This window comes from Coenobita brevimanus, chromosome 84 (genome assembly GCF_032717465.1).
Source record: "Coenobita brevimanus isolate Jiangsu-jjx chromosome 84, ASM3271746v2, whole genome shotgun sequence".
Lineage (NCBI taxonomy): Eukaryota > Metazoa > Arthropoda > Malacostraca > Decapoda > Coenobitidae > Coenobita > Coenobita brevimanus.
Window position 1 is genome coordinate 47,968,604 of NC_137037.1, and position 27,444 is coordinate 47,996,047.

The window sequence follows — 27,444 nt, forward strand, 5'->3', positions numbered from 1 at the left end:
CCATCGGGCATTACGTAGTTTGCAAAAATAACATACAGCAGAATACTGATGTGCCAGATGCATGAATAAACTCGTAAGGAAGAGACAATAGAGGCAGGCGAGTGTGGTTGGTCACCTTGCCTTAAATGTTGGGACTGAGTAGCGTGGCCCCAGGTCTCTATGCTCGTTTTAAGTGACAAACTAGGATTGGATGATAATGTAAGGAAGAAACATTAGAGATCCTCCTCAGCTAACAAGAACAGACAGTACAGGTGTTACTGATGGAGCTACTCTGCGTGACCTTTTACTGCTGTTTGCACATTTAAGAGCCTATCAGAGGCACTCTTAGCATATCTTCCCAGCTTCCTTACCAATGCATTCAATCATACAGCATGTGAGTGAGGTGAAGGGGGAGACCAAATTTCAGACGGAGGGATGGACTAGAGAGATATATAAGAAAGGATGGTGTGAGTTGGAGCGAGGGCAGCCAAATAGTACAGGACTGGGTGACATGCAGGTGATCTGCTTATGGCCATCCCCTGTGGGATTAAGGCATCTGGCTATAGAAAGAGGTAGTTGGATTGATGTTATTTATGCATGCAATGTCATCATTAACAAACACGTGAAAAAGATACAAATATGTATTAAGGAGTAATATATAAAACATGCCAGGTAGCCTCCTTAACTCATAATAATATAACAACTAGAATATGGTATCAGACAACAGACACAAAAGATAGGAACCAGGGAACTCATACCCAAATGTACAGTTAATCATGCATAAATTACCAACTACAGTGCATTTACCCCAACATTAAAAACACCCCTAGCCTCTTCCAGCTCAGTTTATGACCTAATGTAGTCAGACTGCTGGCTAAATTTAACTACTGACCACCAAGAAGATCTATTCCTACCTCACATCTAAGACTCATTCAGTTTCATGTAACCATGATTTGGTATTAAGGTTGTGGAAGTAGTTCAGTTTCCCCAAGTGAAAGCAAACTGACTTAGTGCAGATTAACCTGACTTTACACCAGCTAAGATAAATTTGGTTTCAGTTTGCCCCTTCAGAATGGTGACACACTTTCTGTACAATCAGTACAGTACTTCAAATTGGGATTACTGGAAAAACAGCTTCATAGATAGTAATCGAGCTTTAATCAGCAATCTTTCTATAATTTAATGTGGACTTAGATGAAAAATAAATGTCAATAAAGGAGACATATAACCATGACTTTCTGCATTCATATTAATTCTACTGTCAGATGATTACATCCAGCTTAGTCCTTTCAGTATGATGATGCCTTGTGTAGCTTACCACTGGCACTGAATAATTTAACTCAGCTATGGAATCACACTGTGCAATGAAGTAATCGGTGGAGATGGTTTTTAATCCTTTGACTACAAGATGCGTCTCTTCTTCCCTCCATCCCAATGACATATATTCTATTATGGTTAATGCCACACAACAATTTTCTTCAGCTTAGGAGAGACCTCTTGGGGTGCCCGCTGACAGAATACAACATAAAAGATGTCAATGTACTGTAGATGTTAAGTTAAAACAACCTTCCAACAACCTTTGCAATATCTCACACCTCTCCTACACCAAATAAAATCACAGGGATGTGGTGAAAGCAATATAAGAAAAGGGTTAACAAGACTGGATGGCATTGCAGCCATTCAATCAGCCATCCAAAAACCATTTACCCAAAGACCTCACCAGGCACCCTTCACCTAAGGACACAGTTCTTTTACATAATCTTGCAGTCTCTCTCTCTCTCTCTCTCTCTGCTTATTCATCTAATTTTGCCTCATTTACAGAAACTAAAACTTTAATATATATATATATATATATATATATATATATATATATATATATATAAGGAGTATTTAAAAATATTCAAACCTAGAAATTTCAAAACTTAAACAATCACATACTGTGCATATATATATCATCATCATCATCACCACCCGGACCTCCTTTCCCACCCTAGGGCAGGGTGAGAAGCAGCAATGTCTAGACAGCCCAAGTTTGCCCTACTCAATGGGCCACAGTTATATATGTGTGTGTGTGTGTGTGTGTGTGTGTGTGTATATATATATATATATATATATATATATATATAAAATAACAAATTAAATCTGGAAATGTTCAATTACCGGTAGTCTGAATATGATCAATTCAAATGCCTAGAGAACATTCTGCTAGAATAAACAATCGACCACTTTACACTAATTAAACTTCTTCAGGTCAATAGGTCAAATGCCAAGATCACAGAATATAAGACTGGTCACCAGCAAAGCAAGGGGATCCACAAACAGCTGAATGAAGTGGTGATCTAACATTTTGGTCTTAATGCATTATGAAATCTCACCCTTACATCCTCTCAGGTTTTAAGGCTCGTGGCAGGGTGGAGTGCGGACTTGAGCCACTAGTCAACGGCCCTGCAGGGAAACACGTCAAATCCCAGAAATGGTCCCTACAACGAGACATGTCAAACCCAAGAAATGGCCTTCACAAAGAGACATCAAACCCGATAAATGGTCACCATAGAGACCCATCAGACCCAAAAAATGGATCCCACAGAGAGACATGCCAAACTGGAGAATTTTTGTGCCCTAAGGACTCTCAGTCTTGGAAAATATTACTTTTCTTGAGAATATCAGCCTGAGAATCCATGAGACCAAGAGAATGAGTAAAAATGCAATTGGGAAACTCTGTCACTTTTACTCTGTGTCCACACTACCTGCTGAAGTTTAAGGAGAAGTTACACTGTATTTCAATGTTTCTAAGCTAGCCTAGGCAGCCCAGGCAATCAATATACCCTGTCCTTTTTAGTCTTACAAAAAAGGAAGTATATATACGGCACCAGCCACAGAACTGGGTGGACTGTGAGCAAGGAGTGAGGGAGTCAACCTACATTCCCCTAAGAAAAATTTCTGAGCTCAAGTCCCACCTCACAACAATTGAGAAGTTCACTGTCACATCCTTGGCCTGTATTCTAAGTGACATAGGAGGCATTGTAGCGTGTCTTCCTTGGTGATTTATTTTGCACAGCGCACTTTTAACTTCTCTTGTATGATATTTCACGTCTTCCTTTGCAATTTATTTTGCTTATTTGCTTTTTTCTTGTATGTTATTTAATGCTGTCTTAATATCAGCACAGTCTGTATCAATAACATACCAGAGAATACTGAAGTGTAAATCTGCAGAATAAATCAGGTAGTTTTTCATGGATGTTATTTAATGTCACTTCAATACCAACACAATTTGCATTTATTATACACAAGAGGACACCGATATGTAATGTGCAGAATAAATCACTATGGAAAAGGTATTAGGAAGTCTCCAAAGCCTCTTAGAATACGACCCCATGTCTCACTGTGCATAATCTTGGGTGAGGCTACGTGCAGTGTCCCTTACAAAAAATAACTATAAAAGTTCAATACACATTCAACTACATCTCTCTAATGTGCTGTACTCAATACAAATCCTAAACATATAGAATCTTATCAAGAGGAAGAGGCTATTATTCTACTTGTATTCATGATATTGCACAAGCTCTATCAGTGCTCAACAGCCCTCCACTCAACCAGTCAGAGCTGGAAGTAAACCTATGTTAAAGGGTTTTGTAAGTACTGTACCTTGAAAACCTACAGCCAGTAGTCTCGTCAGCTTAGGACACCCTACTACCTCTTCCTTATCATTTTCTTACAGGATTTTGTGCACTAATATTCACCTGTATGTTATTTATGCAGTCTATGCTGGCATTACATGGACATAAATGACATACAGCAGCGGTAGGCAGCTGCAACCTCTGGGTTATCTGAAATGTGAACCCAGAGGGCAACAACGTTGAAGTGTCTTCCTCCCGCAGATAGAGGATGGGGTAGTTGTGGAACATTTTTATAACCAGGCAGTTGAGCCCCTGGTTATATCAGTGCCACCACATGAAGGCATTCCTCTCCAGCACCAATAACATACAAAGGACAGTATTATACAGGGTGCTAAAGAGACTGCTAAGGAAAAGGTGACAGAGATTTTCCTTTGCTGACAAGAATAAGGCCCTATGCCCATGACACACTGACACTACAGCTAATCAGTGGTCAGTAACAAGTCCAACATCTCCAGTCTTACACCACACAACATAACTTACAAAAATAATTGGTCTTACTGGTGATATTTGGAATGGAATACATCTAAACAAATCATCTGTGATCCATCAAAAGGACTTTCCTAAAGTTCATTCAAATATTTCAAAGAACCATACGATCACCTTTTAACCCACGTAAGATATATTTCAAATCTCACACAACCTTAAACCACATTTTCACAACAACAACTTGCACTGTAGAATGTCCTTGACTTATAAACTTCAAGTTAATTATGGCTTAACAGTAATTTTTTCAAGCATTTGATTTCCTAGGAATTTTGAAATCATTAACGGCACCACACACATCAACACCCAACAGAGCCAATTATGCGTGTAGTGATGCCTTCTGTGCACCAGAGTCTACAGGTGATGCTTGTTACATGTTAGCTGACATGTTACAAAATATCAAAACTTCTATCATAAACTTGACGCTATAAATATGAGAAACCAGCAAATTAGTTTTACATTGATCAATACAATTTTGTGTTAATACTTCTGTACTTTACTGCGAAATTAAAAACAAAATATAACATAAAAATTATGACATATAACAGGGACTTCCAGTATCTTTTTAACATCTGATCCATGACCAGATTGCATGGAAGTATCTATCTGTTGCGGCCTCCCTGGAACAGCTCCCAGAATATTGCATCACGCAACTAACAAACAGACTCAGTATTTTGCTGCCACTGTGATGACCTCAGTGATGCCTTCTTTGTACTCATGTTTTGCTTGTAATTCTTGTCAAAGCATTAACATGGTGATGAAAGTTAACTAGGGTCATGCCTTTCATTACCAAGATAGCATGCTAGTCATGACTCAAAATTTAATTGCAAAAATTGTAACTGCTTCTCATATTTCATTAAATATACATCACCCACTTAACCCAAAAATATCGTTCTCAAAATCTGTCTTATTTCAACATGCTATGCTAATAACTCCCTTTTTTTTTCTAACTAAAAGTTGTTTGTCTACAGATACTCCTGGTCCCAAAGTCCCACTAGTCATACTCACTACTCAGCCTTTAAGTGCCTGCCTTCTGCCAATTACATATAAGTGCACCGAATGGCTAGGCGTCAAGTGCATGCAGCCTATAGCTACCTCCTTCAAATTGCAAAGTCCTACATTTTATAGACAAAACCAGCAAACATTCTTAAGCTCCCTCTTCAGTGCATCCTAACCTGCCCTTAAGAGCATCCTACAGCTTGCCCTTAAGTGTAGTTGCCAGAGCCTTGACCTGGTCGCTGGTGTGGGAGGCAAGGGCTCCTACTCCCTCACGTAGTTCATCGCTCTTCATACTCTCAAGGGCTCCATCTGAAAATGTAAAGTGCTTTATCATCCAATGTCGGTTGCAACTACAGTATAACATCAGGACCTGTACAATACACATTCTATTTCTCTCATACTACACATGAGGCACTAGGTGGATGCAAGACAGATACTGACCATGACTGGTGAGTGTGGTGAGGAAGGTAAGAGTGTTGATTATAATCTCAGGTGGGAGGTATGAATTCCGCAGGACCTGCGGTGCCACCTGCTTCAGCAGTGGTGTGGCAGCAGCTGCCTCCTGTCCAGCTGGCATGGCTGCAACTATCGCCAGTGCCATGGCTGCCTCGTTAACCATAACAGCATGCTCAGAACCCAACATGGCCACCAGGGGCGGCACACACCCGGCCTTCACCAGGGCCTCCACTACTTCACCACCAACCCCTGAAGGTTCACTTGGTTTCCCTGCTTCCTCTGCCTTAGGATCTGCAGTGTGAGTCGGTGAGCCAGTGCAGTTCTTGATGATCCAGGCAAGGAGGCGGCTGGACTCCCCCTGCACACCTGGGTGGTCTGTTGTACCCGTCCAACCCACCAGCCGTTCCACCACCACACCTTCCTTTCCAACCTGACACACAAAGTCAATACTTTTGTTGCCATGGCTACAACTAGGTATTTTATTCAGCAAATAGCCAGACTATTTTATGCAAACAAAGAACTGACAACTACATTACACTTGATAAAGCATGAGCTACCTGGGAGAAAAAAAAAAAAAAAAGGCAGCAGCATTTTATTCCCCTTCACGATGTACAAGCCTGAGGGTCCCTAGTCCTGTATTTTCAAGGCTCAATAATGAACTCACTTCCTTTGGTGGCATTTGCTATAAAACTGAAAAACTTTCAACCATCTCTCAAGGATCAAATACTGATATTTTAGCTATCAGATCAACAGGTAACTGTATTTACATTCATGAAAATCTAGAAATTCAGCAGAAGTTGGCAATAATTTTCTTAAAGTAAATGAATGACAACTCATACATTCAGGAGACATTAGCAGTAATTTTTAAAAATTATATTAATGAAAACTGAGATGATCATCAGAAGTTAGCAATAATTTTCTTAAAAGTAGGTTAAACTCATGGGATGAACACAGTGTGCTAACCAGAGTTTCAGTATCTCGATTGTCTGAGATGAAATCACAAGCTAGGCATCCTTGCAACTTAATATAACCTTCTGTCCCTTTTTTTCTCCTGTTACACTGCATTCTGTGGCTAAACTTGACACCTTGCACTATCTATACCTGGATTCCTCTCCCCTTCCTTCCCATGCCTTACCTTGCACGCCGCCTCAGACTGTCCATCAATAATCATGCGCAGAGTGGCCAACAGCTTGAATACCACAGGAAAGGTTTCAATCTTTGTGGCCATTGGCAGCAACACATCCAAGGCCCCCTGAATACAATAAAAGAATATATTAGTACAGTTGCATATTGTGAGGTGGTTGTCTATTGGATACATCACTGTATCATGGTTTATGATGTAGTCTACCTGGTCTACAGCCATATGAGCCTTGGGCCATGGCAACAACTACTGAAAATCACCTGTGACACCAAAACTGGCTTATTCTGGCGGGCAATGCTGAGGTTACGCAACGCTGAGAGAAGGGCATGTTGGAGACGAATGTCACCTTCCCCGGAATTATGTTTCCCGAGGACTCCAAGTAGCTGCTTTGCAATGCCTTTCTCTACCATCTGGATGCAGTGGGCATCTGTTGGAGTAGTGATGCGAGCTGATAAGTAGGTAAAGGCACTTCTCAATACACATCAGGGATGTGTTCTAAAATATTACAACTCTCTCCATTCAAAGGAGTTTTGTTGTCCTTGTGGTTGTTGCTGATGTAGGTGGTGATGTTGTTGCTGTTACTACTGTTTGTGTTGACAATACTGTTGTTATTGTTAATGCAAGTATGCTGTGATGTGTATGTTGCTATAATATTCAAGGATACATACAGAGAAGAATCTGACACTTACCACTGCGAGCAAAATTGCCCATGGCTAGTGCTCCAGCAATCTGCAAATCCTCAATATCTGCCGTCAGCCACTCCACAAGCTCCAAATAGACAGAGCCATTTCCACCATCATACAGGGCATTCATACTCTCATCTGTAATGGAAGGAAGGTAGGGTAAGGCAAGCTGGGAGAACCGGAGGTGAGGTAAGTAGGGAGGGGAACAGCAGATGGAAGTTTGAAGTCAAGAGGTGGTTTAAGAGGACCAAGAAAGCACGAGGATTGAAAAACAAAATGATGGAACTCCTGGTTCAGCAGAGTGCATATGGGCTACAGAGGTAAAAAGGCAGACTGACAAGGGGAGTGAGTGAGCTGTGGGAAGCAAAGTATACACAGGCTATCTAGTTCTGGGAGGGATTCTCAAATAGCTGTTTACAACAAACGTCTGGTCATAACTCACATATGCTTCTAGAAAAAGAACTAGAGACAATGGCAGATTCTGCACTCTTTTCCTTGTCCTTCTTGCCAAAACAAATAATAGCTACATCAAAATTTTCTTTCATAACACTGATGTATTTTCTACAGGGCGATCAAGAGACATGGGAAGATAAACACTCCTTCATTTGTCCTTCTTAAGCAAACAAAGCCAAGGCAAAATAGGGAATCAATCGCAAATGTCTGAGAATCTCACCCATGCTGCTCTTGACTCAATCACAATAAGAAAGTAAGTCAGTGGCATAATGAAAATCAAGGGTTGTGAAAAGGTATACACAAAACAAAACAAAACTTCATTATTAGTTCCCTTTCCACAAAAAGTAATAAGGCATTCATACAGAATACAGAAACATTTATCAGAGTATCCACATTTGCAATCTAACATATCAAAATTACAAGTGGAAAGACCTTGTGAAATGCTAGGTGATGGTAGGGATAATATGTGTAAGGATGGGCACTGTCTACCTTAGGCCACATTTCAGGTTGCATGGAAGCCTTGACAGCACCTCTTCCTTGGCAATTTATTTTGCATATTACATCTAAAATCAGTCTTGTACATTATTTATATCATTTTAGTAGCAACATACCTTCCACCAACAAGCAACAGGGTACTGAAGTGTAATGTTTCACTATGAAAACCATACTAAACACCTCCAAAATGACTGAGAATAAAACCCTCTGACATCACTAACCTCCAACAAGAATGAGGACGACGAGGTCAGTTGCGGTCTTGAGTATTGGGGGTGAAAGGTCTGGGGAGGGGGCTGCACGGTGCCTCTTCACCACCTCCATCACCGCCCGACATACTCCACCCTTAGCCATCTGCGTCTTTACATCCTCTGAAGTGGGTGTGTTACAAATGCATTTTTGTAAGAAGATTCACAGTTATGTAATGGTGCAGTAAAAGGTAAATAATTAGTCCACCCACTGGAGACTTTAAAAATGTGACACTATGTTTGGTCTACCTACTAGTACAGATAAATATGGTAAGGTGGCTGGTACGATACTAATAATGTAAATGTAAACTATCTTAGATTGTAGGTTTTTGTGTTTGTACGCTACCTGACACAATTTCGTGACAATGCCACAATCTTTAAAATAATTTTGCAGACTGATGATGAATAAATAATACCTGACCATGAACTGAACCAATCATCATATCAACTTAAAGAACATAACAGGTATAAATACAGAAAAATAATAAAGATACCAGTACCTATACTACATACTAATAGGAAAATACAGTACAGTATACAGTACTTGTGGGAACATGATAACAAGAAACACACAGCATATACTACAACAAAAGAACATCATCAACAATGGTATATGTAAACACTCACAGAGTTAAAATATAATACATACGATAAGAGAATCACTTTTTAAGATACTAATAGTCATATTTGTAAAACTAATTACGTAAAGGTGCATTCAAACAACAAAATTCCCTGAGTCATATTTAGAAAACCTGTGAGATTACACTGTTGTGACTCCAGGCTCATCTGAACTTGAATGCAGTGGACTGCATGCTGAAGTTGCCCTGCTGCAGTCCACCATCCTCCTTCTGAGGGATAGACAGCAAGTAGAGGGATGTCTGTATACCTGAGCAGTAGAGCCACCCAGTTACATTGATGTCACCATGGGAAGGCATCCTTGTGAGGATATAAAATGAACAGTCTCTATTTCATGTCATTATTTTAATCAGCAATAAGGTAATGAGGTCAGATATTTCCTCCACTCTTCATGTGCTCTATTAACCCTTTCAGAAGAAAAGAAACAAAATTTCTCTCATTTCCCCTTTGGAGGTCCCATGATGAGAGAATGTGCTGTATTATACAGTAAGTGGCATTGGGAGATTACATCATACCTCTTCTTTAGCACTTTATTCTGCACATTACACCTCAGTATCCTCATATATGAAAATGATGCAAAATATCTATCAAAAAAATAAAAATAACATACAAGGGAATGTTAAGGTGTGTAATAGGCAAAATAAAAAAAACAAGTAAAATGTGCTAGGATGCATCCTATTCCACCTACAATACAGCTTGGACGTCAGGGCTAAGCTTCGATAAATGAGAACATTCAAGCCATATGAGACTACCCTAATTCCCTGGCAGCATTTCACTTATGAGAACACCTTTAGCTACCTATTTCCTAAGCCAAATGAAATCATCCAGAGGTAGCCAGAATGAAAATATGAATTAACAGTACAGCATACATAGGGTTAATGATGACTATTCCAAACCTTTTTCAGTATGAGAGCTCTCACAACTAAATAAAATCTCAGCCTTACCCTGCATCTCTCAGCCTCACTCTGCCTTACCCTTTTTACTGGACCTTATTCTGTCTTACCCTGTCTTATGTTGACATCATTCTGTGATACCCTGCCTCAGTGGACCTCTGCCTGCCTTATTATAACACCTCAATGGACCCGTGCCTGCCTTGCCACAACACCTTATTTCACCCCATCCTGCCTCACTTCACTTCACTCAGCCTCACTTAGCCTAATGTTGACTCACTGGACCTCTCCCTGCCTTACTATGGACTGTGGAGACTATGCCCCCTTACCATTATCAGCGAGGTTAGATACCAGCTCCAGTGCCGTCTCTATGACCTCAGGAGACTGGTTGACGCGCAGGACTCGCACCAGCTGAGGGGTGATGTCACGCGAGACCACAAGCCCACGACCCACCTCTGCACACACACACAAACACAAACGATGTACAAAGACTAGCCTAATAACACACACTTCCATACACAATAAAATGGACAAAGTTGTTGCAATATACAGGAGAGTACTACAGGGAGTAGGATTCATAAACAACAGGGAGTATACTGCAATTCAGAGAGATCTAAAGATAAGGAAAGCATACCAGTTCAAAAACTGTAAAGAAAAACCAACACTAGAAATTGGAAATAAATACTGAAAATGAAATAAGGTGATATCAGAAGAGAACACCTCTCCATGATCAACTTTGTATTCAATGAGCAAGAGATACAGAGACCTGGGGATAACAAAATATTTATGATAATGAAACTTATTTCCTGAGTATGACAGTGCTTTTACTGTGTGTTGGATAAACACTGGGGTGTAATTAGAACAGCAATTCACATCTGCTTTCATAGTACTGTTCTAAACACATACTGTAGGTTAAACTCTTTAATCCAAAGATTTTTTTTCTTTTATTCTTGTTTTCTCCCAGCAATTTTATTTAGACTTCTTGAAATGGGAGGGTTAGACACAGCTATCATTAACCCCTTCTATACAAACTGTCTTTCTCAAGTTAAATGAATGCGTTTGGAAACTGCTGTTGCTTGACCCCAATTTGTCTAATCACGCAAACCCATTGGGTATAGGTAGACAACTGCCTCTGTGAGGTTGTTCCATAAATTCCCTACACTGTTGATGTTGTCTATGTATCTGAGTGTGGCATGTGCTACGCAGTCCATTTCTGTGATATGGTGAGTAGGCTCATTCTACAGGTGGGGCAAGTGTCATCTATGATTCCATCCAACCTAAACCTAATCTAGTAGTTGAGGACGACTCAGTGAAGTCCTGATCTAAGCCTAGCTAGATAAGCTTGATAACATATATTTATAGACACCTCTGATAGTTGGATGTCAGGAAAGGAACCTTATACTTCACTTGACGTGAAGTAAGTATGTAGGTGTTCCTTCACTGCTAGTGTTGGAATGCCTGAAGTGGAATACTGTTGTAGAGAGTTTGATAACATTTGTGTGGTGATTGTTCTATGGGCCTAGGTGTGCTGTGTGTGTGTCTTGCATAAAATTGTGGACCCTTCATATCAAGTAGTCTCTGACTGGGAAGACTTTACAGTCAGAGTATAAGTGAGCTGAGGGAGCACAGCTTTGGTGCTGCCAGTGGTGATGCGTAAGGTGTAGTAGTCGTAGCTGTTCCCTCTGCAGTCTGGCCGAACAGCTCCAAGTCCCTAAGGAAGGCCATGGCCATGACCGGGCTTTCCCACAGAGCTCTCAAGGAGTGTATGTTGTGTTGTTGTTGCAGGTAATTGTGTGCAATGCAGTCTTCCATAATATGCCTAACAGTATGGGATGCTGTGTTGCATCCTGGATGGACATCAGCGAGAGTCATTCAGCCTCTTCTGATAACTCAAGAAGGCTGGATGATGCCCACATCTCAGCCTGGCCAGCCAGACCCCGTCCTCACATGGGAGATATGATTCAGAAGGGTGGATATTAGGAGGTGTAAGGTGTTGTTCTGTATGGTTTCCAAGGTGTTGTAGTGCTTATTAGATATGATGGGAGACTATGATGGTGAGGAATAAGACATCTCTTATCTCATATACTGTTTACAGAGCAAGGAAGTAAGAAGAATGAATTAAACTTATATATCAGTGAAGGTGTTATGATCATACTGACTCGTAACAGGACAGCAAGGTACACATTTTTATAAAATGTCACTGTATTCAACCTCACGGTTAAGCTTACCAATATCTATAAAACTCCGTCTTCATTATTCATACACCATAACATAATTTTATCTACACTGAACCAGTTATCGGTTTAACCCATGAAGTCTTCCCAGTGCATAAATTTTAAGTGCAGGCTTGCTTGGCACACCTTGAGTTGTGACTGGCATTGCACAGGTTTAAGAACTGTTCACTTGGATGAGGAGTGCTTGCTTGGGAAGACTGTATGGATTGTCTTACGTATTTTCCACTTACCTGTGTCAGCAAGGCAGGTGAGTGAGAGGAGGACATGTGTGGGGATGTCTGGATCCTCTGAGTACTTGTCCAGGTACTCACACAACACACCAACCAGCGTAGCCTCCAGTGCATCATCCTGTGCATACCACAACACGATCAACACCACACTAGCTACATTTCTTTGGTTACCAGATTACAATTTCTCTCTTTCTCTTTCTCTACTGCAACTGTCGTTGTTCATCAACCCCAGTCTGTCTCGCCATGCAGACCCATCAACCACAAGCATGCAATTGCCCCTGCCCCTGTGCGACTGACCAGAGCAGTGAACTGACGTTTCCTTGCAGGTGACAGTGCCTCACTACACCGAGCCACAGGGAAAAATGTGGAAATTTAGTTCCTGCATGGATGACACATTTGCATTTCTCCACTCAGCTAACAGAGGCACCAAAGTAGGCTCCACATCATCCCATTTGGGGTTTATATGGTTACCACCCAACACTGTACATGGTTTCCTGGGTTACAGGAAACCATCTGGCCTCCACATTAAAGTACAGTCACCTGACGTGGAAAGAATACTAAAAAGTGACAGAAAAAAAAAAAAACAGAATGATGAAGATGAAGAAATAGGCAGAACTACAACACATTAGTGGATGATGGGCACAGCCGCCTGCCACCATGCGTATTGTAAAGATGGAGAAAACTGGTACACTGGCTTTATTGACAACAATGTAGCTTTAGTATTATATATTTATAATTTACTGCAGACCACAGAGAAAAGATGTGAAAAAGTTACTTGCAACAAGGACAATTTATTAACTGACCATAGTAACATCTCACTCCACACTGTAGCTGTGTTTCTACAGTCTTTCACAATGACTCCTTCAATCGGATGACACATTTTAAAATTTTATTTATTGCTACTTCTACACTAAACTACAGTTTAGAGGAGTACCCTAGTGGTTAAAGGGTTAATGGAGGCTGTATCTAGCCCCTCTACTAGTAATAATAAAAAAAAAAAAAAAATCTGAAGATGGCAAGAATATAGAACCATGCCACTGATTCATCGAACTGAAGTAGTAAAGTGAATATCTCTTTAACAAACGATTACATTCCACCGTGAAACAAGATCTGTCCAAATTTTAACAGGTATACAGTGAACTCTCACATTTGGCGAGTTTTTATTTGGCGAATTCACTTTTGGCAATGGGATGGGATTGTACACAACACTCTAATTTGGCAACAGAAATCTCACATTTGGCGAGTTGTTTATAATAAAAATATACTAAAAATATATTTTATGCCAATTAATTTCAACATATATATTGCGAGGATTCGAACCAGCGCTTGCAACTGCCTGAGTACAGCAGCTTACCAAGCGAGCCATTAGGCACCCAAAAATCCCTACGTGTCATGTGGGGTTGGTGAAGGATTAGTGCCCCTCCCTGTAAAACAATTAACTCTAAGCCCTTGGCCACCCCGTGTGGGATACATGGCATCTGGCAATGAATGATGAATGAATGAAAATTTCAACAGTTTTTTAATTAATCTGAATTAATTTAAACAAAATTTAGTTTGTATTGTGAAATTCAAGTCTCGTCTTCTCAAACCTCTTGAAGTAGCCAGATTGTGCCACACATAGTGAATAGAGCTACTTTTGGAAGCCCTGTGCTACTAAATTTTGAATTTCGCTATACACACACACATATATATATATACCCGGTACCGAAATTCACTACTTTTGAGGCCTGTTTCCACTATTTTGGTCAAGACTCTGGCAACCTTGGTTCCAAGACATCTTTGTTTACACTTCTCTGCCAGCCACCATCACATGCAGTACACGTCTCAGCCAACCACCATTATGCGTGCAGCATTTTGTTTGTGTTTTATTGTGATTCCTACCTGTGCTGAGGACTTGTGAACACATAATGGCTGATAAAACACAGAAATGTGGAATGGGTGACCATGGCAGACCACCAACTAAGGCATCCATGCATCATACACCACGCGTACATCAAGTCCATTATTTTGTTTTCTCATGTGAGTGTTTCTGTTTTGTATTGTTTCTTGGCTAAATTAAATTAAACTGAATCATGTTATGTGTGTTTATCACATGATTTACACCCAGTAATGTTGTAATATAAGTGGAAAATCAGTCCAGTCATGCATGCTCAGAACCTATCTATCTATCTATCTATCTATAGCCCGACGCCCTAATCCCGCAAAGGGTGGCCGCAGACAAAACGCCTCCAAGTCACTCTGTCACCCACCATTTGACTCCCCTCCCCCCAACTCACCCCCCCTCCCTCATATACCTCTCAACTCCATCCCTCCACCTCATCCTCGGTCTACCCCTCCCTCTCCCTCCCTCCACCTCACCTACATACACCCTCTTAGTCAGTCTTTCATTCTCCATCCTCTCCACATGTCCAAACCACCTCAGTGTATTTCTCCTAATCTTTTCAACCACATCCACATCTACCCCACGACGTTCCTTCACTTCTTCATTCGTCAACCTGTCCCTCCATGTCACTCCACATGCTCCTCTCAAGTAACTCATTTCCACTGCTCTCACTCTTGACTTGTTCCCCTCTTGCAAGGTCCACGCCTCGCTTCCATACGTCAGGGTAGGGATCACAATACCATCATGCAGTGACTTCTTAACTTCCATACTCACCTCCCTATTTCTCATCACTGCTTTCAGTGTGCCAACAACCTTCCTTCCCTGCTGTACCCTTTCACGTACTTCATCCCCCAAAGTTCCATCCTTACTCATCACACTACCCAAGTACTTGAAATCACTCACATTCTCCATATCCTCACCATCCAACCTCACTGCACACTCTGTGACTTCATTCCTCTCAAACACCATAACTTTACTTTTGTTTACATTAACTTTCAGCTTCCTCCTCCTACACACTGTCCCAAATTCATTCACCAAACCTTGCAACTCCCATTCATCTTCACTCAACAATACTGTATCATCAGCAAACAGCAACACCGGAAGCTTCCAAATCTCACCCTCATTCATTAGGGCCACCCCCACATCCACTGCCCTACCTTGTACCTCCTTTACGACCCCATCCATATATATATTAAACAGCCATGGAGACATTACACACCCCTGTTTCAGTCCCACATTGAGATCAAAGAACTCACTCAGCTCACCATCCACTCGCACCGTAGCCCTAGCTCCCTCGTACATACTCTTCACAGCACTCAACAATTTCCCCTCCACTCCATATATTCTTAATACCTTCCACATACCTTTCCTATCTATTCTGTCATAAGCTTTCTCCAAGTCCATGAAGGCAGCATACACTTTCCTTCCCTTCTCTAGATACTTCTCCACTAAACATCTTAGAACAAATATCTGATCTACACACCCTTTTCCCTTCCTAAATCCCCCTTGTTCTTCTCCAACTAGCTCCTCTGTCATATGCCTAACCCTATCAATGAGTATTCTACCATATATTTTACCAGTCACACTAAGAAGGCAAATACCCCTATGGTTACCACATACTTCTCTCTCCCCTTTTCCTTTGTACAGAGGAACAATTATACCTGATTTCCAGTCCTCTGGAACCCTTCCCTCTTCCCAAGCCAATCTACACAACTTCCATATCCACTCCACAACAATCTCACCCCCATGCCTATGCATTTCACCACACACTCCATCAATTCCTGGGGCCTTTCCCAGCTTAATCTTCTTCATCGCTTCCACTACTTCCGACTTACTGATCTCTTCCTCCCTCCTCTCATCTCTTCTTCTCCCAGAAATTCCCCAACCACTTATACTCACACTGCTCTCACTCTCTACATTCAACAAATCCTCAAAGTGCTCCTTCCATCTCCTCAATTTCTCTCTCTTCTCCACCAACAATCTATTATTCCTATCTTTCACTCCCCTACTATTTCCCCTTTCACACTGCCTTACTTTCTTTACCTCCTTCCAAAACAATTTCTTACTCTCCCTCCATTTCACACTCAGATTCCTCCCAAACTCTTCATCCACTTTCTTCTTACTCTCCTTCACCAGTCTCTTAACCTCCCTTCTCCTGCTCACATATACCTCTCTCTTCTCTCTCTCATCTTCTCCCCTACCTCTACTCGCCAACCATTCACCATATGCTCAGAACCAATCTATTTTTTTCCCATTAGTTATTCAGTTCAGATTTGGCAAATTCCAGTTTGGCTAAGTTTTTTTCACACCTATTACTATCCAAATGCAGGGTTCGCTGTACGAAAGTCTGTGGCCATTATCTAACAATCATCAAATCTACATTAGACAAGAGCCACAGACCTGCTCTGTGTCACACAAGCTAAAAAAAAATTTATCTACCTCCATGCATCTACCTCAGACAAGAGCCACAGACCTGCACAGTGTCATATGAGTTGAGTAGGTTGAGGAGGAACCCTGTGGCCACGAGACGAAGGTGGTGGTTGTCAGGTGTCTCTGGGAGGGAGGCAGCTCGGTCCAGCAGCCCCACCAGCTTGCCCGCCCCACCTGCACCAACCACACTCACCCGCCCGCCCTCTGCAACACACACTGTAGTCACCCCAACACTTTACTTCTTCCTCTGCTCACCTCCCTCTCCTTACTGCTACACGTCTATATAATTATTTCTTTGTTTTACTTCTACATATCTACATGAACATCTCATCTTATTACTTGTACAACTTCTATACTTCTACAATACAGTATTCCACATCTTTCTATGTATTCATACATCTATACTAAACATATATACATCTTTCTACTTATTCATACACAGTTACTTATCATCCTTCTGCAATACAAAAATTTATCACACACCTCAACTATACACTTCTACTCAACCATACACTTCTACTAAACACCTCTCTACTTAATCATACACTACTACCATACATTTTTCCACTTAATCACATACCTCAACTACTGATCTTTCTACTTGATCATACACTTCTACAATACATCTCTCAGCTTACTTCTACACCTCTGTTGCATCTTTCAATCTGAATCTCTTGAATCCAGGTGGTACTCTTTTCAGTTTAGCCTTACTGCTGCCAGATGATTTTATTCAACTTAGGAAAGGCATCTAAAACTGAAGGCTATATCAATCCCCTCCAGTTCAAAGAGTATTGTAAGCTGAATAAACTCAACAGGAGATGGCAAGAATAAAACTAAAATGATGTCTGCAGGCTCTCTGGGTTAATCAAAGACCTCATACCAAAATGTCCAGATGAGTCTGGGGTTGCAATTACCATTTCTACTTCTACTACTACTACTACTAATACTAACATCCCAAGCCTTGGCTTACATCTACAGTACAAACACTACAACCCCCATGTCAGTGGCCTCCTCACTTTTACACATTCTACAACTGCTGAATTACTTCAAGCAATGTGTAAAAAAAAAGTATTCCCAGAATCCAAGGAAGAATAAAAACATCACATCAGAAAAAGTTAAACCATAAACTAATAACCATGCACATATTCACTAGACAGACAATGAGGTATCAGGAAATGGAAATGCACATTATGAGACTTGTTGAAGAAATGAGAACTGGGAGAGGAGAGAGAGATGGTGAGTAATTTCAAGTTTTAGGACAGCATGCCAAGACCAAATTAAAATCTGCTATATCGCAATCTAGTCTCATCTCACTTGTCGTGATGCCCACAATCTTATCTTACCAAATTCATCTAACAGTGCTAATTTACCCTAACACATCTCAGTCGTATCAGGGTACAAACAGTACTAGCAAATCCCACACTCTATCTGCCAATCTATAACCAGATGCCTTAATGTTACCCTGTTCTCTGCCATTAGGCTGCCCTCCCTCCACCTCAAACCACCTTCATTCATATCCCTCATTACCCCCTTGACTAGGCAGGGACTTAAATCCAGGCTCCTACAGCCTAACCCCTTCAATTTTGTGACATGTTTTCTGGTGTTTTTGGTACCTCCAGATGATTTTATTCAATTTGAGAAACCTTCTGAACTAGAAGGGTTTGATACAGCCTTAGTTAAACCACTTCAGCATCAGAGATCCTTCCCAAGTTGAATAAAGATCATCACACAGCAGCAAGAATAAAATGTAAAATACAGTACACTGCTGCTTGAGAAAGACACTCTCATAATGAAAGAATTAGAAACTACATCAGCAACTCTGACCTAGCATTGTATTTTTTATTTTAGGCTATGCTTGTTACCAGAATATAATTTTACTCACTGTAAGTTTACTATTGAAATGATGAAAGGCAAACTCCATTAACTCCTTGACTATGAGAGATTCTTCTTGAGGAGAAAAAATTATTTGCAAGTAGCAACAATAATTGAAAAATACTGTACACATCCTTATAAGAAGTCTTTCCCAATTCTGTACAAGATCATCAACTACTGGCAAAGAATAAAATAAAATAAAATCATCTTACAGACAAGATCATGGGTAGATAACCAGCCTACTTCCCTTGGTGGTAGATATTACATCGTTAATAAACTTTCCACCATTTCTTCCGGACTAAACATATGTTAGCCTAAACAAAAGTGGGTTGAGAAAAATAAATGAGGCAAGACTGACTGAACAAACCAAGCCTAAACTAACCCAAACAAAAATAGGATGAGGAAGAAAAAATGAAGCCTAACTGAATGACTATATTTGTAGCAGCTATTCCCAAGGGGAAAACTAGCCTGATTAACCTTCCTAACCTACAAAGAAGTAGGCCTTAGAACAAAAAAAGAACCCTGAATAACTGACCAACAAGCCTAAACCTAACCTAACCTACGGAATACTGTGCCTAAAGAACAAAAAAAGAAGGCTGACTGACTGACTGACTAACCAAATCAAATCAAACCAAACCAAACCTCATCTAAACAAAAGTGAGCCTCTGAACACAAAAATAAGCCAGACTGACTGACCGTGTTCATAACAGATGTTTCCGAGGGCACGACAAGCCTGGACTGCCACGTTGACATTGGTACTATCCAGGCCACCCACCAGTCCACCCACCACACCAGACTCCACACACCCTACACGGCAGCTCTCAACCTGGGGGGGCCAATTGGGTACAGTAGATATATAGTGAGGGATAAGGAAGATGAGGAACAGATACTGATGGAAGAGGGAAGGGAGAAATTCATAACATCAAGTGAGTGGAGAGAGTAGTCTTCAGCTCCACTCATTAACATTTCAGTGGATTCTCAATAAATCTTTGTTTTATTCAGTAGTGAGTTCTCACCTTACAGTATTCATATGCAAGTACAGCACTTAGAAGATGGCATAGACAGTTCCAGGTACGATGCTTGGCTGACTGTTTACATAACCAAGTTGAGGAGTTATGAGCAATGGCCTCTCAAAATCTGAAAAGTTGTTTCCACCCAAGCTCCAAGAGAATGCTCTCTTGTAGGTTTATGTCTTTCTTCTCAGAATATGGCTATACAGTCTTATGGTGAATAGGTGATAAAATGCTGTCAATGGCTAGAGTGGGGCATCTTCTCACAATAGAATTCTGTTTGTATAACCAGGCGGCTTCACTGCCTAGTTATATGAATGCCACACAACTCTATGTCCCCCTGTGGGAGGATGGTGGACTACAGAGAAAGGGCAACATCAGTCAGGGTCTACAAAAACACATTTCTAAATTCTAGATTGCTTTCAGTTCCAAACTTTATGTCTGTGTAACTTCCCTTCTCATTTCTTCTTTGATCCCCTCCCCCCCCTTTTTTTTGTTAATCTAGTTTTTCTCTCTTTCCAAGAATTTTTCATCATCAGATTAGCTGCAAAATATGGCAAACAACTGGAAACTAACTACTGTGAGGACTCCATCAGCAATGTGTGATCACTTGTGCTATGCTCTATGAAATGTCACTGATGAATGACAGTGGGTACGTGAATACAATCACGTAATTCTAGTGAACATATAACTAAATGAAAGCATCATTGACTGCAATGCAAAAATACAAGTAAGTGTATGATGGAGGGAGGAGTGAACTACACGGTGAACAGCATGATGGCAGCAGACAGGGCGACAATGGCAATTTGCTTATGGCCACTCCCTCCAGAATTAAGGTACAGTATCTGACTACAAATACAATAATGATGGAATTTAACTGAATGAGTGTCATAAAGAAACTAGTAAAAGGCATCATTAAATCCATCCCACCTTAGCCAGCTCAGCTAGCAGCTCAGCAGAATGTGCCTGAGCATCCGGGTTGGATCCCTGAAGTGCAGCAAGACAAAGCGGCAGCACCCCACCTGACACCAGACTCTCACACCCGGTTGTCTTATCATCCCCACCTGTAAACAAAACCAGAAAGGTAAGTCCTCATTGAAAATTATGTTTTATATTACCTTATTTTCATTTAGTTATTTTTATTTTTTCTCAATTAAGATCCATGTAAATGGGTCTTCACTGAAAAACCAGTAAGGTAAGTCCTCATTGTAAGTCATATTTTATATTATTTTCATTTAGTTTTTTTTTTTTTTTCCCCTCAAGTAAGACCTAAGTAAATTAAACAAAAATGTCCTATTCCAGATAATTTTCCCTTTCCACTGAAGTATTAATTCAATACATTTAAGACCATGTCATAATTCACTTTTCTTACATTCTTTTCTACTATTACAGCCACAGAAAATTACAGAAACAGGTCATAATTATGTTCCATTGCCCTACCTGCACACACATCCATTACAATATGTCCTTGTTATAAGGAACTTTTTCAACTTTTATTTTCTCTTATTATTATTATTTTTCTTTATTTATTTTCATTTTTCTTTTTCAAGACTACAGAATACCACAGAAAAGGTTCTACTCCAGTTTCACTGCGACATACAATGCTGATTTGTCACTTTCCCCCACACAGAATGATTGATTTTTCAACTGACTCAATGACTGATGGACTGAGTGAACGAATGCCTCGCACACCATCACGAATGAATAAACAAGTACAGTTTCTACTAATACTGGAAGGAAGCAACATATCATATAGGAAATATCAAAACAAAATACAGTCGTCCCTCCTCATTCACAGCTTCAATTATTTGCAGCTACAGTTACTGGCAGGTTAAGCAACCACCTCAAAATGTAGGCTACTTTGCATAAGTACATTCTAATACCTGGTACCTGATGATGCTTTGGGCCACTGCAAAGGGTTTTTAGACGATTCCACAGTTAAATTACAACTCCATGGACTGTTTTTAGGGGGTTAGCAATTACCTGCAGATTTCACCACTCATGGACAAGTCTGTAAGGTATCCTCCATGTACATGGAGGGCAAACTGTACAAGTATTTCCGTACAAGTTTAGATGGACGAATGGCTAGCTAATTTCTTTGGGCAGCATAAAAAACTAATCCCCATCCTTCATACTGTACTCACCGAGGTCATTAAGCTGGCGCAGCAGCTGTTGGAACATCTCTGGCGCAGGGTCAGCTGAGGCTACACGCAGCTTCTCCAGGCTGGCAGTTAGCTCCTCTGAGGAATGAGGGGACAGGTTACACACAGTACAGAGATGTCATAATGTGGGGCAAATGGTTTTATTTTAAGAGATGGTACATTTCATAAAACCTCATCCCTAATGGCTTATTCTGCACATTACACTTCAATATCTTCTTGCATGTTACTGAAACAAACTATGTTGATATTAAAATTATACTAATAATGTGCATGAGAACATTATGATTCAACACCCTAGCCAAACTAATCACAATGAAAGTGTTGCTATGATGCCTCCTATGCTAACATGAATACGGTTCAGCGTGATGTCAAGTGTGGAAAAAGAAAAAAAAAAGGGGGGCAAGCTAATGAGTATTGTCAGACGCAGTTAAAAGACGGTAAAGTTGATTTAACGGCATTCAGAAAGTAACAGAAACTAAAACTTTAATTCCATGCCAGCTTTCTTTAATTCTACCAAATACAGTAGCTACTGATGAAATGATGAACACTTATATCAGCAAAGTTTTCTGAAAAATTACTTATATATAATAAAGTATTGTTTAAAAAAAAAAAAAAGCATTCTGTAACTATCTAACGTACTAAAACAAATATAAACAAAATCTGAATCACTTTTCTGAATACCCTACAGCACTAAAAGAAAGAAAATTTCACATTTTGTTCTGGCATTCTAGAAGCCTTTTTCATGCATTTTTATTTTTTTGTTGTCATTTTTCCTGCAAAAATGTACAGTTTATGAGTTTTACCTCTTCATCCCCCTATGCAGTACTAAGAAATGCAGAGGGCTAACTATGACATACCCACGCATCAGCTATGTCATTTTGCCACATGACAATGCAGTAAGGTAGGCAACCCCCAGGCTGGGTTAGGTTAGGTCACTTCAGATAGGGTTTGCTTACATTTGGGTGTTTTCTGGCATTTTCTAAGGTCATATTTCTGCACTTTTTTTTTTTACCATAACTGTAATAATTTTATTTTTTTTAGGGTTGGGAAAAACAAAAATTCGTATGGCTACAGAACTTGTTCATGAAAAATTTAACATCAATCAAATGTGCACAGGAAATTATTTCTGGGAAAAAAATAAGATAAAACTGCAAGTATTACAGTATTTTACTTCCTGTCACGCATCAGATTTTGTTTCCCATGTGTTCATTCTATCTATCTATCTATTGCCGGATGCCTCAATCAGGTATGGGGTGGCCACAAACAAATCGCCTCCACGTTGTCCTGTCCCCCACCATTTCACTGCCCTACTCCCAACTCACACTCCCCTCTCTCATATACCTCTCCACTCCATCCCTCCATCTCATCCTCGGCCTCCCCCTCCCTCTCATCCCCTCCACCTCACTCACATACACTCTCCTTGTCAGTCTCTCACCCTCCATCCTCTCCAAATGGCCAAATCACCTCAGTGTGTTCCTCCTAGTGCTTCCTATCACATCCACATCCACACCACAATGCTCCTTTATATCCTCATTTGTCAACCTGTCTCTCCATGTGACTCCACAGGCTCCTCTCAAATAACTCATTTCCACTGCTCTCACTCTTGACTTGTGTCCTTCCAACAATGTCCAAGCTTCACTTCCATACGTTAAAGTTGGTATCACAATACTCTCATGTAGTAACTTTTTCACTTCCATGCTCACTTCCCTGTTTCTTATCACTGCTTTCATGGAACCAGCAACCTTTCTCCCTTGTTGTACCCTTTCAAGCACTTCACCCTCCAAACTTCCATCCTTACTCATCACACTACCCAAGTACTTAAACATACTCACATTTTCCATTTCCTCACCATCCAACCTCACTGTACATTCACTGACTTCACCTCTCTCGAAGACCATCACTTTACTCTTCCCTACATTCACCTTTAGATTCCATTTCTTACACACTCTCCCTAACTCATCCACCAAGCCTTGCAGCTCCCCTTCGTCTTCACTCAACAACACAGTATCATCCGCAAACAACAGTGCGAGGAGTTTCCAAACACTACCCTCTCTCACCAGGGCCACTCCAACATCCACTGCCCTACCTTGTACCTCTTTTATTACCCCATCCATGTACTGATTGAACAAGCATGGAGACATGACACATCCCTGTTTCAACCCAACCTCCAAAGAGAAAAATTCACTCAGTTCAAGAGTTCATTACTCATATATATACTGTATCACCAAATTAAGGAAGATTTCTTCTACAGTAATTATGTTAGAAATGTGTATTTTTTAAAAATATAATTACCAGTCATTCCACACAGTGCTGTAAAAATAATGCGGTGAGCAATGACTTCCTGTGGACTTTCACAGTATATCTGTAAATACTGTACTGTAATAATATTGATTTGGTTTGGGACAGGTTTGGATTGCTTGGATCACAATTGTTTGGGTAGATAAGTTAGCTACTTAATGTTCACATATCTTGCCCTAAATGTTTTTGATTACTGTACATATGTCATCCAACATGAAGGGGCTAATTACAGCTTTTAAAATATACGGTACATTTCTAGCAAAATAACTTGAAGGTGCTTATCAACCACTCACTTGATGCAGTGCTGCCTACTTCTTCCATCATGTCTGTCATTCTTTTTCTGTGTCTGCCCTCCTCTATCTTTATTTCTCCCATAATTCCCATCACTACTTACTGTATTACTGGTATTCTTCTTTCCACTTCAGGTGGCTCTACACTCAAGTAACAAGCCAAATGGGTTCCTGTAGCTCAGGAAACCATTTACAATGCTGGGTAATAACCATATTGCCAAATAATGGGGTGACATGGAGCCTTCTGTGGAGCCCATGTTAACTGGGTGGATGTAAATGCAGTAACCACCCAGGAACCAAACCTCCACATCAATCCCTGCGCTTCACTTTGACAAAACACTGTCGGCTGCATGGGAACATCAATTCGCTACACAGGACAGCCCTGCAGGGGCAGCTGCTTGCCCATGGTTGTTAGGTCTGCTCAATCAGACAGAAAGTTAGCACAACACCTCTAACTTAGTCTAAAATTACCAACTCTTCATCTTGAATATTGCATTTAACAAAAGAATACAATCAGAATATTATGCTAGTCATGAAGATGTGCTATGGAAAGATGTAATCTATGGTACTGTCTCCTGCCATTCGCTAACATTACATAAGATATGCTGCAAAAATTTAAAAATCTGAGCTGAGCAAATAAAAATCTGAAACGGATACAGTGAACAATTTGAAAACCATAAATTCTGAATGGGGCAAAAAGTAAAATTCTATCAAATGTTAAATTATCGTGTCAGTTAAAAAATAAAAAAATACTTATAGCTGATGACTTCTGCATTCTGCTCTACCGATGGCTAACACTACAAGATATATCTGTCAAGTGTGAGGTTCATGACGTGCTCCTGCCCGTGACCCCATCCCACCCCCTAATTAAAAAAATAACATCCTAATTAATGAAATCAAAATCATGGTTAAATACGGTGATCTTACCCATGGTGGCGGGGTCTTGGTGGTGGTGGCTTTGATGGCGTCAGATTCAGCTGTGTAGCTTCTCCCTCACACTTGACTCCTTCGCATTCACCATCAACTTCACACTCACGGCACTCACGCTCTCACTCGTGGTAAAAAACTTGGAACTTGAGTCACCCCCTCGGACACGCCCTCACACCACGCTCTCCTCTGGCACACCTCGCCACAGCCTCCCTCAGTTCTGCTACAATTTGGTCCACAAACGATGGGGGCTGCTGGACTATACTACGGCCCCTGGATACGCTGACAATTCATAAATGAAGAAAAACTGAGGCCGGCTTGGTGGCGTTGTGTCAACGATTTGTTTACACTATGAGTCATCCGGGACGCCGTCTGCAGCTCGGCCCATACGTGACACTTGGGCGGGGACGGTAGCAGTCTCGGATCCCAGACAAGAACAGGTGCGCCGGGCTTATAAAATATATTCCACTCTTTATTTGTTGCTTTTTCCCCTTGCATTACAGATATTTGTATTTAATCGTATTACTGCTGAACATAAATTTATTATAAGGACAAATAAGCTCATTCATTGATTCAGGTTTGCCATACTCAAAATGGAATGTGCTAAGCCGGATAAGGTAGGGCAGAACATGAATACCAGCCGGACATAACTTGGCACATGGCATGCCAGGCAAGGGTGGGTGTGTCAAATCCAGGGGTGGGATTCTCGAACACATTTGCGATCGATTCCCTGTCGTAACTTGCAGGAAGGACAAGGAGAGTAGAATATGCTCATGTTTCCTACTCTTTCTGCAAATACATATCTTGATTTGATTTGATAAATTTGTTGACGAGAAAGTTGCAGATTACTTATACAACAAATGAAGGTGGTATACCTCCTTCAGCGAGTAAAAAGATATAGTCAGTGGTTCAATTTTTACTTAGTTATATATAAAAAAAGAAAGCTTAGAACAATGCCCCTTTTTCAGTTTTTGTACGACGGACAAGGAGAGATGAGAGCAGAAATTTTGCTGTTTTTCCTGCAAACGAAAACTTGTGTTATGACAGAAATATCAAATAACTTTGCAAAAAGGAGACACTGTAACACAGCCTATAGGTAGCTGGATTGTTGGTAGGTCTCATAAGGATATTATATTGTCGGATAGGTCCTCAGCCATGAAAAGTGAGACATGAATGTCACATATAGTTTACTCTGTGTGTGTGTGTGTGTGTGTGTGTGTGCAATAAATTACAAAGAACTGCTTCATTGTCGACTGAAATGTTTCTTGTATGCAGAGTAGCCTACATTTGCAACAAAAAGAAATGGTGGGTCTTGCCAAACACCTTCAGCATATAGGTAAAGCTCCATTTTTCCTTATGAAACCGGTTTACCAGTCCCCCAGGTTATAGTTCAGGTTCTAAGAATAACACACGCAAAACTTCTGTGCTCTCATTTCCTCGTCAATCCTGCATAGACAAATCTTAGTTAACACACGCAAAACTTCTGTGCTCTCATGCCCTTGTCCATCCTACATAGACAAATCATAGATAAGTTCTTTCCTACAAGGGGCCTCCCTTGAGTTGAGAAATGTTAACTACGAGGCTAAGATAAGAATGACGTCATAATTCTCAAGGCGTTAACCCGTAAAATTAGCATTGTTCTCTGTTTGGACGTCAGGGGATAGGTGCGGAAGGGTGTGAGAGGGAAGGATGAGGTGCGAAGAAGTATGAGAAGGAAGAGCTGTGTGTGTGTGTGTGTGTGTGTGTGTGTGTGTGTGTGTGTTCTTACCTAATCGCTTTTACAGCAATGAGTCTAGCTCGTTCTGTCGCACGTGTGTGTGTGTGTGTGTGTGTGTGTGTGTGTTCTTATCTAATTGTTTTTACAGGAATGAGTAAAGTTCGTTCTGTCCCACGTGTGTGTGTGTGTGTGTGTGTGTGTGTGTGTGTGAGGGAGATACAGAACACATTTTTTATTTACCATAATTCTTCGCCT

At 40.6% G+C, this 27,444-nt stretch overlaps 1 protein-coding gene across 1 annotated transcript; it reads right to left on the reverse strand.

Annotated features, from left to right (window-relative positions):
* Positions 1-5,331: 5,331 nt before the first annotated feature.
* Positions 5,332-25,555, reverse strand: vimar (visceral mesodermal armadillo-repeats). The gene is made up of 13 exons (XM_080280362.1): positions 25,473-25,555; positions 21,940-22,035; positions 20,726-20,859; positions 19,482-19,611; positions 16,957-17,129; positions 12,602-12,719; positions 10,467-10,592; positions 8,588-8,734; positions 7,425-7,556; positions 6,996-7,162; positions 6,730-6,846; positions 5,580-6,024; positions 5,332-5,447 (listed from the first exon to the last, which is right to left on the reverse strand). The coding sequence occupies exons 1-13, from the start codon at positions 25,474-25,476 to the stop codon at positions 5,332-5,334; spliced, it is 1,905 nt and encodes a 634-aa protein (XP_080136488.1). The 5' UTR covers positions 25,477-25,555.
* Positions 25,556-27,444: the final 1,889 nt, after the last annotated feature.